The following is a 19,566-nucleotide window of genomic DNA, read 5'->3' as shown; positions in this document are numbered from 1 at the left end:
TGCTACAATCCTGTCTCGGAGGTCTACAGACAATGCTTTGGACTTCATGGCTTGATTTGTGCTCTGACATGCACTGCTAACTGTGGGACCTTATATAGACAGGTGTGTGCCTTTCCAAATCATGTCCAATCAACTGAATTTACCACAGGTGGACTCCAATTAAGTTGTAGAAACATCTCAAGGATGATCATGAAACAGGATGTACCTGAGCTAAATTTTGAGTGTCATGGCAAAAGCTGTTAATACTTATGTACATGGGATGTTTCCATTTTTAATTTTTAATACATTTTCAAACACACTTCTTTCATGTTGACATTATGGGGTATTGTTTGTTGAATTTTGAGGAAAATAACAAATTTAATCCATTTTGGAATAAGGCTGTAATACACAGATGATACACAGGGATGAAACAAATCTCCCTACATAAGTTTTACAAGTATATGTGCTGTGTTCAGCTTGCTATATTCTTTAGAATTCTAACATTGGTTTGGAATTTTAACTTCCTCATTCAGCAGTAGAAGTGGATTCTTGGCATACACTGGGAGACAGCTGAACGGTCCACATGTATGAAAGGGGCCTTAATAAATCTAACTGATGTTTGCCGTTTTATTCAAAAATACAGTGTAGTATTTGGTTTTAACATGAAGTGGAACTGAACAAAAATAAATACATACATAAAAACTGCTACTCCTTGCTTATAACATTATTTTCAGTTTAGTGTACATATGCAGTGCATTGCAGTGTACACCCAAGCTCATTCCTGGTTTCTGTAACATGCCCTGACCCTGTGCACATGCAACAGGGTTACTTTATCAGTGGCTTTCTAATGAACGAGATATGAGTGGTTGCATTGGAGCAACACGTGCATTCATAGATGTTGTCTAAGTAATATCTTGATCCTCACCAAAGCACCACCATAGAGGGATAGGTTAGTTACCCTTGTGACACCAGGCTACCTTACTGCATGATGACACCAGGTTGTGTCCTTCAGGATCCTCCCACCAAAGGGTCACAGGAACAGGGTGGCTACACTGCGGAGACAGGATAGTAATACTGCAAGAGGGCAGGGTTCAGGTAGAGGTTGAGACAGTCCAGCAGAACACCTGTGAACTGAGAGATTTTATGGAAATGGAAAAAGCAATTGTATAGATCATGGCTTGTTAGCCATGGCCCTGTTAGCAAATACAGATACAGATTGATGAAAGTACTAAACATCTGGAGCACCATAAAGAGAAAACAGAATTCATTAAATATAATGATCTACTTAAAAAGGAAATTGAAAAAGTGCATAAAAATCTCTGATTGACCAAGCAGTTCAAGTTTAAGTGTAACTTGGACGATTGGGCCACGTCGGGAGGTCTTCAACTTGACTAACAGTCGAGGACACAGTAGATCCAAAAGGGGTCATTTCCATTCTTGTACTGCACTTCCTCAACAAGTGGGGCCACCTCCTCAGAGAGTGAAGAAGGGGCCAGATCAGTTTTTTTTTTAGAGGAGGAAATCCCCCAAGGGAACGAAACAGTCCCTGTCAAGCAGATTTTAAAAACAGCCCGAAAAGTAAAATATCAAAAAGAAATAAAAGAGAAGGACAAAGATGGAAACATTGTGAGAGAGCAGGAAAAGTCAAGGACCAGAAGTCAGAAGAGATGGTGGGAGATATTATGCCAGAGGAAGTTAGTCCCCCAAAGAATGATCTAACAGATAAGAAGGCTATTAATCTATCAGACTTTAATCTCTGTGAGAGACGTGTTAAAATACTTCAATAAGGCTTGTCTTTTTCACCTATGAGCAGAATGGACCAGTTTGAAACATATAAATATACATATTTGTTTCTTAGGAAAGTTTATTTAAGACTGGCATACTCTGATGCAATGGTAGAAGGGGTATCAAATGTTTCACAAAATGAACAAGAAGTACAAGCCCTTGAGGATTTCATCTCTCTCATGGATGTTGACTCTGTAGACTTAAGTGAAATATAGGACTTTAATAATCCATGGAGGAGACAGGCAATTTTAAACATTAGATCTACAAGAATGCCTCCATTTATAAAGAGCAAATGGATTGGAGTGTTTCTTGACTTGATTCAGGAAGATTTGGGTAAGATAGAGTGTGGAACAGCAGAGACAGATAATCTTAAGTCAAAAGAAAGAATAGCCCTTAAAGAATTTAATCAGGCACCAAATGTTATAATTAAAAAAGTAGTAACAGGGATTGATGAGACAATTAATGGATCAGTCAACCTATGAAAAGTTGAAGGATAATTTGTTCCCTTCGCTAGTTGCCATCCTGAACCATAAGCTATTCTTGGCCTGTGAGTCAGACCTAATCACCAAAAAAGAATGGCAGCATCACTCCCACCCTATACCTGATCCCTAAAATACACAAGAACTTGTATAATGCCCCAGGAAGGCCCATCTGCTATGAAGAAATTAAAGAAATGGTGATTGGCCCACCATTGTATGTACAGGATACTCAAGATGTCGTCCAAAATATCGACCAAGTAAGGGTGAGGTATTGATGCTAGGAATTGATGTTGAATCCAGGGCTCAAGTCCTGCGGGAGCGCGTGGGAATGGAGTTCCTGCACTTTTTTCACAGCAGGAACGCAGTTCCCTTTGCAATCCGAGAGCAGCCGAGCTGCCCGAGCCAATCCTTCACTAAGCGGCGATGCCCCCCACTGTCAGGGGCAGGCGAACCTTAGTAATCCTTTATGTTACTGCCCGCTTCCTGTATATGGATTCATCAGGTAGTGTGTGGGTATTCCATCACTTCCTCGATGCCGCAATGTCTCCTGGGAGCTTTTGTCATTGTTCCCAGGAGACATTGCGGAGGTCTGCCGCGAGTTATCACGGGATTTGAGTGGAGTGGATCATGGGTGGGAGTTCCCACACTTTTTCCCCCAGGACTTGACCCCTGGTTGAATCACATTACACCTCTATATCTCAACTGTTTTCAGTCCTCTGGAGTGAGCTACTGATAGATACGTGGAACATCTATAGGAACTAGGCATGTGCAAAAGGGAAAAATTTGTTTTGTTTCGTTTTAATTCGTTATTTAGTTAAATTCGTTAAGTTAGATTCGTTACATGTGTTAAATTTGTTTTCGGAATTTGTTCGTTTTCGACCGAATTTCGAAAAATCCGTTCGAATTCGAAAATATTTCGACCGTTTTCGGAATTGGTTCGGTTTAGACCGAATTTCGAAAAATCTGGTCGAATTCGAAAATATTTCAACAAACAAACTTATTAGCAATCATTTTGTTCCCCTAATATTTATTAGGGGAAATACGGTAGATGCTTTTATATGTTTTAGATAGAGGTTAAGAGAATCAGCAAGCAAGAGTAGTCAGTGTCCAGGCAGAAAATCGAGGTGGGTGGCTTGTACAAGAGTAGTCAATCATCAGGCAGAGGTCGAGGCAAGCAACAGGCAGGAGACAAACAGGAATATGGCAGCAATGGAGATACAAGATACAAGCAGTCAGTCAATCTTGGTTAGCAACAAGCAAACCAGAACAAGTGTAATCTCATGGTAGCTGGCAAGAAGTCACAGCATTGACCACCATAAGGGAAGGAGTTTAAATATCCTCCTTGGCCTGTGTGCACAGCCAAGGTCAGGCATGCATGCTAATGCATGTTAATGCACGCGAGCCGATTTATGGTAATGCACGCCTATGTGTGCAACCAACCATACCCTACAAGGCCTGGATTTGGCATGCGCGTGACATGCCGAACATGGAAAGGATGGACCAAGCCCTTGGATGTACACACACAAGTCCTAGCGATACTGTAACAGTATCGTTATTATTTGAATGACCGTCACACTCTTTAAGTAATATACTTATTTTAGTAAGTTTCCAAGCTGGGTTTAATTTCTATTTACAGCAAATATCTTGAAGGAGCGAGGACATGTATTTGACCCTTTAAAGTGGACTTTCATTCTAGCAATATCTTCTTGCTCTTTGTCCTCCTCCCTCTATCCCTCTTACACATAATTTTTTTTCCTTGCTAAATCCTTGCCTAGAGAAGCATTGTATTGTATCCCCTCGCATGTAGAGACATGCCATGGGTCTCTGTCAGATCCCTGGGAAAGTTGCCATGGTGTGTCTGTGCATAAGCCGCATCTCACAAACTGTTTCTTGGGATGTGTGACACACATCCCAGGAGGCAGTTTGAGACCTTTTGCATGTGCAGACAGATATGTCATGGGTCTTTTGCCAGGGACCTGACAGAGACCACTGTGGCCTGTCTACATATGCACAGGAGCTTTGGCACAAGCACAGATGTGCCATGGGGGTCTCTGTTAGGTCCCGGCGGTCTCTGCCAGATCTCCATTAAAAATAGTAATGCAGGAGAGGAGAAACTTTGGTTTTGTGCAAGACAATCCAGGACTTCATGGTCCAGGAAGTATGTTTATTTTTTTATGTTTTATAGAGTTAGGTTTAATGAAGTTCCTCTTTAACATCTATACATATTAACAAACCTAGTTTTAGGTATTGACTCGTCCTGATATAAAGCAATGGGAATAAACACTAAGAGCCGGTTCACACTGGGGCGACCTGTGATCCGACTTCCAAGTCGCCCCAAGTTGCCCCAAGTCGCGCGGTCGAGAAAATAAATGGAAGTGAATGGAGCCGTCTTAATGTACACTACTGAAGTCGCTCCGACTTCAGAAAAGGTTCCTGTACTACTTCAATCCGACTTGTAGGTGACTTGTAGGCAACTTGTACCCATTGATTTCAATGGAAGTCGCCTCAGAAGTCGGATCATTGTCTTAACTGAAGCAACAATACAGGAAGATAACATTTCCCAGGCAAACCTCTCACTCCCCCCTCCCTCCCACAGAGCTGATTGTTGTTTGATTGGCCACTGGAAAGCCTCCTGTCCTGAAGGCGACTTGAAGTTAACTTGTACTGTCCTGGAGGCAACTTGAAGTTGCCTTGTAAGTTGCCTGATGATTCATACTCAAGTCGTGTCCAAGTTGCCTCCCAAAGTAGTGCTAGAAGTCGTGTTGTCCCTGTGTGAATGGGCTCTAAAGGGTTTATTTAATAATATGTGCAAACATGAGTCTTTTAATCATGGTTTGCAGGTACTGTGGTCTGATCATTCTCTGAATCCCTGGGTAGATTAGCAAATAAGCCACCTGTGGGGAGATCTATTTACTAAATGCTAACCATTAACAGTACCACTATAGCTAGAGGGTTTTGCTACTGCTCAGGAAGAGCCACTTGGTCATATCAGGAAAGTGAAACACATATTGCTCTTCAAGACCAGAATTCACAAATTGACAGGCATGTGCTCAGTAGCATTCTAGACTTTTGTTGAGTTTTGAAAAACAGTTATGAAGTGTAAGAACCACTCTCAAATTTTTATCATTATTTGTGTCCCCATTGGAGAAATGTTCCCTCAATTCCTGTCCTGCCTACTATAATGAGGGCTGTTCCTTTAAGAAAAATTCTAGTTCACTTTAAGCTTATAATACTTTGATGTTGTTAAGTAACACATTGATATAAACAGTTACTGAACTGTCTTTCCCAGGGTATCAAGGGATCTACGACCCTGTCACATTACTAGATTGTAGCCTATAATTGTTAGCATGGAAAATAATCGATTACCTGGATGGATTCTACATCTAGTCAATTTTTAGAACTAAGTAACTAATTTCAATGTAACACTTAATGTAATGTATCACCATGTTGTAGCAGTTGCCATTGTAATACAATCTGTCAAGTGACAGCTGTGACATACAACTAAGTTCAGGAGAAACTAATCCCAGTTTAACTAATTAGGTTAAAGCAGAAGGTAGTTGGACCTTACCTTTACAAAGACATATCCTCTGAGAAATCTCAGCAAGAGAACAGCCACCATAGACAGAGCATAGATGTAAATATAGAAGTGCAGGTCAGGGTTGTCCTTCATGCTGCCCCTGGACAGTGTTATGTTGTGTGTAGTAACTGTAATGTTCTGGGGATAACAGACAGTCAAATTAAGAGAAATTTAGGATATAGTTATAACCATATGGGCTATTTTTAATTAGATGCATAGGAAACAATTTGTGTGATACCTCATGCACTTTGCATCTAGGGGCCATGCCTTAGGGTCCATGCACACTGGGCTTAAAAAACGCTGCTTCTGTAGGAGTTTTGCGTTTTGTCTGTAGAAGTAGCTCAATGTTATCCTATGAATCTATGAATAGCATTTAAAGGCAAAGAAAAAACCCTTCTGGTTTGCGTTTTTGTGAGGAGTTTTTTTGGCAAAAAAATTCTAAACACTCCTAAACGCACCTAAACACCTGTAAAAAAACGCTCTATACTAGCATTTTTTTTTGCCAAAAGAACTGGCATTTTTTTAAGGCCAGTGTGCATAGACCCTTAAAAGGCAACCGGTGAGTTAAATTATTTGCTGTTTTTAATATCAGTGATTTGAACCGTGAGATATGCCACGTATGAAGATGAGATTTTACTGAAATAGCAGTGGGGATATCCATTTAATGGAGTTGTGCAGGGATATAAGAAGCTAAGAAGAACACAATTTGATCCACTGTTTTTTTAATGTTCTATGACAATAAAACATATAAAATTCCAAGGAGGTGAAAATATTCCATAAGAACTAATATAAATAAGTGGGAGATTTAACCCAGAACTGAAATATTAGGGTTGGGTGGAATTACAATTTGTAGGCCAACTAAATTTCATGAAAAACAAGCTGAAGTTAGAAGCCGATGGGCTACTATGCATGAAAAACAAGCTGAAGTTAGAAGCCGATGGGCTACTATGCACAGCTGCACCTGATTTTGCACTCTCCAGTTTTAGTAAATAAATCCCAGTGTGACATAGCTTACACCTTATATAGCATAATTTCATGCAATAGACCTAAAAGTGAATGGTAATTTGGTAGGTGAAAATGTAATTATGAAGAATAAAAAAAAAAAAAAAAAATCACACTTCTCTGCTACTATTGACTATTTGCATACATTTTTTTTTTAGGGGGGCAGCAAACTGACTCAAATCCGGTGCTTCAAAAAAAGACCCCCGCAGCTGTAATTCACATGCCCCCCGCAATCCTGAATAGGGGGTGGCGGTGTCCTACAAAATAGCAGCCGTGGATAGAGCATGGAGGTGGCAAACATGTAATGTGCCAAGGACAATGCTAGATGTTTCTCTAGCCTTTACTGTAAGTCATCTACACACATTGTAAAATATGCTTCTTACCCCATTGCCTTGTCTAATCCAATAACTCAGCCACCAGTTACTGAAAGCTGCGCTTCCTGTGGTTAATACAAAGAGAATGGCATTGATGGTGACTACCAACACTCCTCCAGCTGCCTTGAGGTACACTCCATAAACTGCCCAAGGCACAGAACCATCACCTTTCTCTTCTGCCTGCATAAGGCCTGTAAAAACATAAAAGTGACCATAAAACAATTATTTAACAAAGAGAACAACACATTTAAACATAATTGGATCCATTATAAATTGTATTTTGTATTGGGTAGACTTACTCACATAGTGGCCTACAAAAATAGGGTGGTAAAGGAGTGTCACTCAACTGTGTCAGCAATGGAACTTTGGATGTATGGATTTTTATTAATTGCATGGCCCTGTTATAAAAGTGGATTTTCACAGTTGTATATTTTAAATAATTTTAGGGTGCACTCACACTGGACATGGTTGAACTGAACCAAGTTCAATTGTCATCCTGTCCCCCCACTGGTCTGCACCCACACTGTGTTTTAAAGTAAGTGTTCCCAGGCACACTTACATTATTGATCGCTGCTTCTGTTGTTAGTGACCTACAGAAAGTTTTGTGTTTAGGCAAGGTTTGTGCTCACACTGAAGTGTATTGCTTTGGACCCCAAGTGAACTGTGCCAAGACCACCTCTTCCAAGTGGCCCTGGGCATTGTATGCTTAAACTGTGCTCCCAGCCACGGTTTGGAGCACTCACATTACATAAATGAACTGGACCAAGGGGGTGAACCATGCTTGTGAACTGCCAGTTTGGATGCACCCTAAATGCCTTGACAAAGAGTGATCCCTGTACATGTGCATCTCTATGTGAACCTATATCTTAAATACAGAGTAGAATGGTTTATTGAGTTCTGCTTTATATCCATATAAACCAATGCAAACGTCTAACTTAATTTTTAGTGATTGAGGCTGGCCAGAGAGAAAAGGAAACAACTTGTCTATCAGTACCTCAAACTCTAAATGGAGGTTATGGCATATTCACATACCCTGGTTCTCCTCTTCATTGTTATGTTGGTCAGTTAAGTTTACTTCTTTTGTATCATTATTTTCTTTAACATTTTTATCTCCCTTGAAAAGACCTGAAGACCTCTCTTGACCTGAGTGGTCAAAAACGTTAGTGCCTGTCCCCTCTACAGTGATGACATTATTATGTAGTTTTTCTGCTTCATCTCCACTGTGGAGTCTATTCCCAACTGCATCCATCTTCAGAAGTCTTATTTCTGCATGGTCTATGGCCTCCACATTATTCTTCAAATCTGGAAAAGAAAAAGGTAAATTTTGTTTTAATACTAAAATATTAAAGCATGTAGCATGGAATGGTGTTTTGTTTAATCTGTTTGAAGTTCAGCTTTAATGCCATCCCGTGTTGTACAATATATTCTCTATAAACTGTCACTGCAAGCTCTGAACTACTCAAGCTAAAAACAGTAACAAGTACAAAAAGTTGCAAACTACAAATAGTTTAATTTGCCATTACCTGTATCTAAATTTCTTTGTATATTGTTATCCGGCTTTTCTATAGAACAATGCACATTGCTCTTAATTACATTCTGTAAAGATAAAAAAAAAAAGTGTTGTTATCCAATAAAAGTATATCATTATATATTGCAATAACAAGAAACACATTACTTGATTTTTGATTATTTACTGAATATCAGGCTGTAAGGTCATCCTATATTCTGCTTGAGCTCAGTGCTAATAAAAGACACAAAAAAAACTAAGGGCTTTGTTATTTGACAGGTTTACCCTCCTCCAGCAACATGAACAAAATAAAAGCTATCATCAGCTGAGGCAGGGGGGCCTTACAGCCCGACACTTGTGCTCTGACGGGGAGAGAATATTTGTAACAGGACACGCATCTATCCCTGAAAGGTAATGCTGCACTAATAAAATCATTTATGAGTGAAGATTTAGATTTCTTACAACTGCCACTTCTGACCGGTCCCCTTTAAGCTATATTTCTCCCTAACCTGCACTGATTTAAAAAAAAAAAACTAACAGGGATTATATGAGCAATGGCAGTTTTCATAGCTTGTTATAAGTGATCCCTGTGTCTTTCAAATTTCCTTCAGCAATCCAAACAAAATACAAGTTATCTCGGTGCTTAGGCAGGAAGCTGCTTAGTTTCCTTGTGTGCCTTAGGCCTCGTACACACGACCGAGTTTCTCGGCAAAAACCAGCAAGAAACTTGCTGGGAGATATTTTTTTGTCGAGGAAACCGGTCGTGTGTACATTTTCGTTGAGGAAACTGTCAAGAAACTCGACAAGCCAAAAAGAGAGCATGTTCTCTATTTCCTTGAATGGAGAAAATTGGCTTGTTGAGTTCCTCGACAGTCTAACAAGGAACTCAACGAGGAAAACAATGTGTTTCGCCCGTCGAGTTCCTCGGTCATGTGTACGAGGCTTTACAGCCTGACACTTCTGCTCTGTCGGGGAGAGAATATTTGTAACAGGGCATATACCTATCCCTGAAAGGTATTGCTACACTAATAAAATAATTTATGAATGAAGATTTTGAGTAAAGACTCAGATTTCTTACAACTGCCAATTCTGACTGGTCCCCTTTAAGCTATATTTCTCTAACACACTGATAAAAAAATAAAATAAACAAGAAATCTGATTATATTCTATAGGCTATGGCAGATTTTATAGCTCAGTATAAGTAAACTCTATGTTATTCAAGTTTCACGAATAAACTATTATTACACAACTACAGAAAAGAAACAAAAGAATATAGTGAATGCAAATTAGCGTCTTAGGCCTCGTACACACGACCGTTTTCCTCGACAGAATCCATCAAGAAACTTGGTGGCAGAGCTTTTTTGCCGAGGAAACCGGTCGTGTGTATGTTTTTCATCGAGGAAACTGTCGAGGAACTCGGCGAGAAAAAAAGAGAACAAGTTCTCGACGGGAGTCTCAATTTCCTCGTCGTGTTCCTCGTCGGGCTGTTTTTCTACGAGAAACACGTTCGTGTGTATGCTAAGAAACCCGCACATGCTCAGAATAAAGTATGAGACGGGAGCGCACCTTCGGTAAAAGTAGTATTTGTAATGGAGATAGCACATTTGTCACGCTGTAACAGACTGAAAAGTGCAAATCGTCTCCTACCAAACTTTTACTTAACACGCAGTAACGATTAGCAAAAGCAGCCCCAAGGGTTGTGCCAGTGAAATCGAACTTCCCCTGCCGTCGTATGTGTTGTACGTCACCGCGTTTGAGAACGGCAAGATTTGGTCTTGACCGTGTGTAGGCAAAGAAAGCCTGTCGAGTTTCTCGACAAGCCTAACAAAGAACTCGTCGAGGAAAACGATGTGTCTTTTCCGACGAGTTCCTCGGTCGTGTCTACGAGGCCTCATTCTTCATCGTATTCTAAATCTAGCGATGTTTCTAGGGATAACTGGTCAAGCTTGCAGAAGAGGATGCAGATCATTTTATATTTGCAGATATTCTTACTGATAACACAAATGCTTATTGTGAAGAGAATAGGAGACAGTAAGCTGGGTTTACACTTCTCTACTGTGGTGCTTGGTACCGCAATGCATGTTACGTTATTTTGAATGGCACCCCAATGCACTAACACCATGCAAATCTAACATACCTGTGTTGTGGCACAACACACGCAAAAAACACTACTGTGCAATTTTGTACAATGTGTTTACAAATCCAGTATTCATCTGTTTTTTGGGACATTGTGATGTGTTTGTTACCAGTAGGGATGCATCGATACCACTTTTTTTTAGCAACGAGTACCGATACTTTTTTTAAGTACTCGCCGTTACCAATTGCCGATACCTATTTCCCGCATTTAGAGAGATCAAGATGAAGGGGCGCAGTGAGGGGGTGGTGTCCATCATCTATCAGTGTGCTGTCTAATATTACCATCTGGATGAGACCAAGTGATGAAGAAACAGCACTCCCAACACTCATCCTACATCCTCCTCTCCTCCTCTAATCCCACTGGCAACTGAGCCAGAAGGTATTGGTTTTAAGTATCGGTGCATTTTCAGTACTGGCACCGATATCGATACCAATATCAGTATCGGTGCAACCCTAGTTGCCAGCCTATTCATTTGAAAGAGCTGCCTTAACACAAATCACGGTATTACAATGTAACGTATTGTAAAACTATAATTAAAAAAAGAAATAAGAAAAAAAGTGAGGATGAATAATATTTCATTGATGTATTGAGAGGCCACAATTAAAACATGTCTGAATTGCTTAGTTGCTGATATTCAAATTAAGGAGCCAACAATGGAAAGAGAATTGATATAGTCAGTAGCAACAACAATAATATTAAGGTGGGACATTTTTCTTGTAAATTTGACCAGTGGTGCCTACAGGTAAATAACACGAAAAACAATGTAACATAATTCTGTAAATTACACTAGATTTGTGATACAGTGCCGATTTATTCTGCAAAAAAAGTTCATTTAGGTTAGATATACTCACTGATTGCTGCATATTCTCAAATAAAACAGCATAATCACCCTTGTGTTTCATTAGATCTTCATGAGTTCCTTGCTCTGAAATATATCCATCTTTCATGAATAAAATCTCATTGCACTCAGTCAGGTACTACAATAAATCAATACACCTAGTTAGTATTGACACGCAGAACAATTTTTGACACATTTTAGAAAAGGAAAAATCCATATCACCACATAGAAAACTCCAATTTTATTAACAATGTGTCATTGGCTGCCAGTATCGTGCACAGTGTGTAAGTGTAACCCAGGTTTCTCACATATACAAGAGCTCCGAGCTTTATAGCAGATGTGGAAAGGACAAACTTCTTGTTCACTCAGAAGTTCTCATATGAGTCCTGGAGCCTGGAGGCTTTGCAAACCTTTGGGTGGGATACATTTTCCATCCCTAGGTTCACATATTACCTGGTAGCCAGACCTCATTATTAGTCTCAGCTGTCCACAGTCCTATTTATATGTGAGCTGACTAATGCTCATGACTCTCTCACACTGTCCCTGCTGTAGGAGCCTGCTGCTGGGTGAAAGGACTGACTGCTGACAGAAAGATAAAAATGGACATGTGCTGCCTGTTTTCCTTTGCAACCCTATCAAATTAACAGATTTTGTGATATCTACAGTATCTTTGGATAACACCTAATCACCCTTTCTAAAACCATTAGGAAACCAGACTATGTTGGTCTGCAATGAAAGACTGTATATTGGCAGCCTTTTAACCACTTAAGGGCTGCCGCACGACGATATACATCGACAGAATGGCACGGCTGGGCACATGGACGGTTATATACGTCCTCTTTAAAATGCGGTCTAAAGCTCCGTGACCGCGGCAGCAAAACCCGCAGTCACAGGAGCTGAAGAACTGGGAGAGGTGAGTGTAAACAAACCTTCTCCGTTCTTCTCTGTGGCAATGTCAGTGATCGTCTGTTCCCTAATATAGGGAACGACGATCACTGACGTAACAAGTCCAGCCCCGCCCCCCTACAGTTAGAAACACACATTAGGTCACACTTAACCCCCTACAGCGCCCCCTAGTGGTTAACCCCTTCACTGTCATTGTCATTTTCACAGTAATCAGTGCATTTTTATAGCACTTTTCGCTGTGAAAATGACAATGGTCCCAAAAATGTGTCAAAAGTGTCCGATGTGTCCCTCATAATGTCGCAGTCACGAAAAAAATCGCTGATCGCCGCCATTAGTAGTAAAAAAACTATCCTCTATTTTGTAAACGCTATAAATTTTGCGCAAACCAATCAGTGAACGCTTATTGCGATTTTTTTACCAAAAATAGGTAGAAGAATATGTATCGGCCTAAACTGAGGGGAAAAAAAATTATATCTTTTTTGGGGATATTTATTATAGCAAAAAGTAAAAAAAAATATTGAATTTTTTTCAAAATTGTCGCACTATTTTTGTTTATAGCGCAAAAATTTTGTTTGGGAGCCACGTCGACAGTTAAAGTGACGCAGTGCCGAATCGCAAACAGGGGAAAGGTCCTTAACCTGCATATTGGTCCGGGTCTTAAGTGGTTAAGTATGAGCTAATATATTGCAGAACAGGGAAAAATACCTGTAATCTTGCAAGATTTCAAATACGTTACACGTATAGTATAGAACAGAAAAAAAAACTGTAAACTAGAAAAAGGGTAGATGTGCTGGAAACTGTTGTTCCTTCTGTCATGTATTTACAGTTTATATGTAATCTTGTAACATTAAAAGAGACTTAAAAGGGACATTACAAATTAATTTAGTGGGTGAATCCTCTGTCCTTTGGATTGTAAATTAAGCAGTGCATTAGAGTCCACTTCAAGTGAATCCACAGTTAATATTCAGCTCACCATCGATACATATTAAATATATACAATGTAACATGGATAAGACTTACAGTGTATATCCCCTAATGGAGAACATAGCCTATTTTTGCATGTTTTAAAATGTGCTTTCTGTTTATAGCCAAACCCTAAAAAGATGACCTTAAATTGTAAAAAACAAAAAAAAGGTACATTTAATTTCTTAGAGCATGGTCCAGGGAACAGATGAAGCTAATTGCAATGGGCATGCTCATACGTACTTACAGAGCACCTGTACCTGCAACTGATGCGTGACCAATAAGACACTCCTGTTCTGCATTCCATTCTTAATTGCTTTGTTAAATAATTCTCCTCCCACATACACATCAACAGCACTGAGAGGATCATCCAGAAGAACGACACTGCTTGAACTATAAAGGCATCGTGCCAAGCTGATTCGTTGTCGCTGTCCTCCACTCAGGTTAACACCACGTTCACCTATCTTTAAAGGGAAATTAATTATCATGCATAAATAAAATATTTCTTGGGTAAACCCTAATGGTCCTATTCATCAACATTAGGAAAGTTTGCTAAAAGGCAACCCAACAACCATTCAGTTTTTTGCATTTTCCCTTAACTCTGGACTGTAAAATAGGTTACTCTGAACATCATCTCTTTCTATACAGTAATACCTATCATTTCCCTATCAGATATTTTTTATAAAACAAAATTTTATGTTATCTGTAAATATGCTTCTACCATTTCAATTTGCTTACCCTATGTCACATAGAAGCAAGAAAGCCGTTATATGCAAAACCAGTAGATTTAAAGGGGTTGTAAAGGTAAAAATAAATTAATTCCTAAATAGCTTCCTTTACCTTAGTGCAGTCCTCCTTCACTTACCTCATCCTTCCATTTTGCTTTTAAATGTCCTTATTTCTTCTGAGAAATCCTCACTTCCTGTTCTTCTGTCTGTACCTCCACACAGTAATGCAAGGCTTTCTCCCTGGTGTGGAGTGTCGTGCTCTCCCCCTCCCTTGGACTACGGGAGAGTCAGGACACTCTCTACGTTGCAGATAGAGAAAGGAGCTGTGTGTTAGAGAGCGTCCTGACTCTTCTGTATTCCAGGGGAGGGGTCGAGCATGACACTCCACACCAAGAAGAAAGCCTTGCATTACTGTGTGGAGTTACAGACAGAAGAACAGGAAGTGAGGATTTCTCAGAAGAAATAAGGACATTTAAAAGCAAAATGGAAGGATGAGGTAAGTAAAGGAGGACTGCACTAAGGTAAAGGAAGCTATTTAGGAAAAACATGTTTTACCTTTACAACCCCTTTAAATATTGTTACATAGTTACATGGTTAGTCAGGTTGAAAAAAGTCCATCTAGTTCAACCAAAATAGAAAAACATACAATTCCATATATACAATCCTTCACCCACAGTTGACATGTATGTAATAGAAGTCAAATGTATGTAAAATATGTGATTTTCATATACATTACAGGAAGCAGTTTACCTCAGTTAAGTCTCCAGTGGGTAGAGATTCAATGTCAGGGTAGAGACAACAAGCTTCCAAAGTCTTTTTGTACCTGTCAGCAGTAAAGTGAATTTAATCAAAGCTCATCACTTTCTACCATAAAGAGTAATATAAATGCAAATTAACCTGATTAATAAATTGGGTCCAATTTTATTACATTTCTGAAACATTGATAATGAAAAAGGTACTGTATTTGCCGGTGTATAAGGCGACCGGGTGTATAAGACGACCCCCTAATTTTACATTTTTTTTTATATTTTTTGCCTGTACTCACCGTATACACTTAGGCCCCTTTCAGACGTCCGCTCCGCCTGTCCGTTTTTACAAGTCCGTTAACAGACTTGTAATACATCCCTATGGGTTCGCGTCCGTTAGCGGATGGAGCATCCGCTAGCGTCCGCGTCCGTCGGGATCCGGTTTTCGGACGGAAAAAAACAATATTTTTCTTCCATCCGGCGGAACGGAACTGATGCAGACGGACAGACAGTCCGTCTGCATCCGGTTCCCCATAGGGCAGAGCGGAGCTGAGACAGGGCGGTCCCTGCACTGTGTGCGGGGACCGCCCTATCCGCCGACAGCTGAGCGGGGATCCCCGCTGAGCCAACGGAGACACACGGAGCGGACCCAGAAACGGTCCGCTCCGTGTGAAAGAGCCCTTAAAAGTCAAATCCTCTAAATGAGGAAGCAGGGGTGTGGCTGAACTGCACGGTCTGTGTCCTTGGACAAATCTTTGTCCTGCTTTTCCCTCCCCCAGTTTGAATTCTAAATATAATTATGTATTGGAGGATAAAGAGGTACATCAACTTGTGTATTTTTTATCAGCCTGGAGTTTGGCTTTAAACATATTTATTTATGTTTTTTTAAATCAACAACCCAATGTCCAAATACACAGTGAAATGCTGGATTGGGGGAACATCGGTTTAAATTGTACAAGTTCCATAGCTTTTAGCTATCCCTCTGGAAGAAAATATATTCGGTACAGATGTACTCCCAGCTGGACAATCCTTTAGTTGCTTGAAAGTGACAGACCAATTTGAGTTGCTATTTGCCATTGTATCACTCTGCCACGAGTACAGACAGTCCATTTAGATCAGTGGTTCTCAACCTTTTAGTGCCGTGACCCCTTGATAAAATTTCCCCAGTTGTGGGGACCCCTAACATTATTTTCGTAGCGTGGGTTGTCAGCACCCAAGGCAAGTAATTTGTGCCCCTAACCCATGGACATTTAGCGCTCCCTGAGTGCCTTCCACTCCTACAGCATTAAAACCCCTTATGGTATATTTTAGGATGTACTACTTGTTCCCTTTTATTTCTCTCTATCCTAATTTGTTTGTTTTCTCCCATCCCTCTCTCTAGCCATCTTTCTTGTTCTTTCTCTCCCTTTTTCTTTGTTTCTCCCACTCTTTTCCTCTCCCTTCTATGTATTCTCTATTTTTATTCCTTCTCTTACACCATGGCGGGTGGGTGGGGGAAATGGGATGAGTATCAGTGCTGGTGGGGAGTTGGGACGAGTGGCAGTGCTGGGGGGAGTTCTGATCAGCCAACTGAGGTGCTCTTGATCAATGTCCTCTGCTGATCTGAGAACTGTAGTGGGGACTTTTAATGGCAACTATAATCACATGTTACTCATGTTAATAACGGTGTCTCCGGCTGAAAAAAGGCTGAGTGGGTGGCACAGGCTCCAGAAAAAGCCCAGCTGGGCGACCACAGGCTCCAGGGACAGCCCTGCTGGGTGGCCGCAAAAAGGCTGGTGGTGCGGTTTTCAAGAACAACCCAGGATTTGGTGACCCCTGGCAAATCATAATTTGACCCCCAAGGGGGTCCCGACCCCCAGGTTGAGAACCACTGATTTAGATCATCAATTTGCCAAAGCAGCCAACAAGTGCTAAGCTAGTGCTGGACTATCTTTCTTTCTTGATTGTGAAAACAAGATTTTGTTTTCAACATAAAAATGATAAGAAATAGCATAGCAAATATATTAAAAACGATTTAAGATCCCGTTATTTAACAAATGGTTATTGCACAATCAACAGTGTACCTAACCTCCATGGTTTGCAAGGTGAACTAGAACACAGCTTACTTTTCTTCTTCATAGTCTTCCCCAAACAATATATTCTCTCGCAGGGATGCATTAAATATCCAGGCTTGCTGGGCTGCATAGGCGATGCGACCACTCACCGATGCTGTTCCCTCTAGTAAGGTCATCTAGATAAAATACAGTGAACAGTCACATTACCAGGGGTGTTCATAACACTGGATTCTTTATCCCCACAGCCAAAGAGCTTCATGGTTAAGAACTCTAAAAGGCTAATTGCATGTAAGTAACTCTGCATATATCTGCTGTGCCATTAGATTATACTGATAACAAGAATCCTAATATATCAGACTGAGCGGGCGGTTACAGCGTACCAACTTTTTGATAGTTTAGAGTGCCTTGGTTTTAGCTAGGTGGTTTTAATTGTGTTTGATATTGTGCTTTTGTTTTTATTTGCTATGCAACTGAGCCTGGGTATGTCCAATAGGCTCTGTTAACCTCCCTGGCTGTATGATTCTGTCTGGAATTACGTACCAAAAGTGGTACAATTATTTTGCAAGGAAATTTGGCATTTAATACTGTAGGCCTGCAATTCTTAGGAATAACTCATTTAAATCTGACCAAACAAGAGTCTAGTAGGCATCCCGGGTATGAATTTTTTTAAAAACAAAATTATAAATTATAATATAATAAATAATTATAAATAATTATAACAAATAATAATATATTTATAATAAAAATTATTCAATAATGTAATCAACTCAAAATCACTGAAATTTGCTCAGTTGCAGAATTGTCGCTGTCATTACTTTTATTTTTTATGCCAAATTTCCCCACAAATCGCTATCGCTCAATTCTGCAAGTGATTATAATTTATTATCGCTGTTTTCTAGCTGCTCTAAAACCATTTTTGACATAAAGGGACACTTTTGGTTGCTATGGACAATTTACAGTTTGCAGTCAGAAAGAACAGTTTTTATTATATAAAAGTACATGTAGGGCACTGGGCAGACCACTAGGGACAAGGGGTGTGTGTATTTTTTACATACAGTACTGTAATCTATAAGATTACAGTATACTGTATGTAATGTGTTTGTTTACTTTTTTGAATTTGGCGCCGTTCTCCGCCCCCGTGCCTCATAACGTCACTGGGAACGGAGACCGGCGGCACACGGGGACACTGTGAATTGAGCGAGGACCCGCTCGCTCACACAGCGGGGATGCATCGCAGGATCCAGGGACAAGGTAAGTAACTTTGTCTGTGGATGCTGCGAGCAGGTAAGCTGCGCCGCTGCACGCTCTGCACATCTACCCCGAGCGTGACTCGGGGATACTGATCCTAGCATTGAAAAACCACCCGAGTCACGCTCGGGGATACCGCTAAGGAGGTTAAAGTTTTTTTTTTTTTTTTAAATAACAAACATGTTATACTTACCTCCACTGTGCAGATCGTTTTGCACAGAGTGGCCCGATACACGTCTTCTGGGGTCCCTCGCAGCTGTCTCTGGTCCTCCCCGCAAGAACTCCACACATTCATGCGAGCAAGCTTGCATGGTGTGGAGTCCTTGCGGGCGCGCTCCCGTGATACAGTGAGTGGCTGTAGCCGCTCGCTGTATCACTCTGCCCCGCCCCCTGGCGCACCGCATCATTGGATTGATTGACAGCAGCGCCAGCCAATGGGTCCGCGGGTCCCACGGGCATGGTCACGGAGTACCCGACCGTGTAACGAGCCTGCCGCCGGCGACGCGCGCGACCTACGGCTGTGCAAATTAAAGGGGATGTACCTGTATGCCAATATGTGCAGCCGTGCCATTCTGCCGACGTACATCGGCGTGCAGTGGTCGGCAATCGGTTAATAAAACATATGAGAATGTAACCACTGTGAATATTTTATTCTCTCTGGCTCTCACATTTTCAACCTGAGTTTCAGTGTACAAGGGATTATGGTATGATTATTTGAAATAAATATACGATTCATACAGTGGGGCAAAAAAGTATTTAGTCAGCCACCAATTGTGCAAGTTCTCCCACTTAAAAAGATGAGAGAGGCCTGTAATTGTCATCATAGGTATACCTCAACTATGAGAGACAACATGTGGAAACAAATCCAGACAATCACATCTGATTTGAAAATAATTTATTTGCAAATTATGGTGGAAAATAAGTATTTGGTCTCCTCTACAAACAAGCAAGATTTCTGGCTCTCACAGACCTGTATCTTCTTCTTTGAGAGGCTCCTCTGTCCTCCACTCATAACCTGTATTAATGGCACTTGTTTGAGCTTGTTATCAGTATAAAAGACACCTGTACACAACCTCAAACAGTCACACCCCAAATTGTAGACCTGCAGCAGGCTGGGAAGACTGAATCTGCAATAGGCAAGCCGCTTGGTGTGAAGAAATCAACTGTGGGAGCAATAATTAGAAAATGGAAGACATACAAGACCACTGATAATCTCCCTTGATCTGGGGCTCCACGCAAGATA

General features: G+C 40.6%; 1 protein-coding gene across 1 annotated transcript in view; it reads right to left on the bottom strand.

Moving 5' to 3' along the window:
* Window positions 1-19,566, bottom strand: part of LOC120926435 (multidrug resistance-associated protein 5-like) — a 124,529-nt gene that overhangs the window by 35,377 nt on the left and 69,586 nt on the right. The window contains exons 12-19 of the mRNA XM_040336345.1: window positions 17,127-17,251; window positions 15,026-15,098; window positions 13,808-14,011; window positions 11,692-11,817; window positions 8,720-8,792; window positions 8,229-8,498; window positions 7,206-7,387; window positions 5,812-5,958 (exon numbers count right to left, since the gene is read on the bottom strand). Of these exons, the coding sequence (XP_040192279.1) occupies window positions 5,812-5,958; window positions 7,206-7,387; window positions 8,229-8,498; window positions 8,720-8,792; window positions 11,692-11,817; window positions 13,808-14,011; window positions 15,026-15,098; window positions 17,127-17,251 (1,200 nt within the window). The remainder of the gene's footprint in view (window positions 1-5,811; window positions 5,959-7,205; window positions 7,388-8,228; window positions 8,499-8,719; window positions 8,793-11,691; window positions 11,818-13,807; window positions 14,012-15,025; window positions 15,099-17,126; window positions 17,252-19,566) is intronic.

This window comes from Rana temporaria, chromosome 2 (assembly GCF_905171775.1).
Source record: "Rana temporaria chromosome 2, aRanTem1.1, whole genome shotgun sequence".
Classification (NCBI taxonomy): domain Eukaryota; kingdom Metazoa; phylum Chordata; class Amphibia; order Anura; family Ranidae; genus Rana; species Rana temporaria.
The sequence above is the reverse complement of the archived record's forward strand: the minus strand, read 5'-3'. Positions and strand labels throughout refer to the sequence as shown.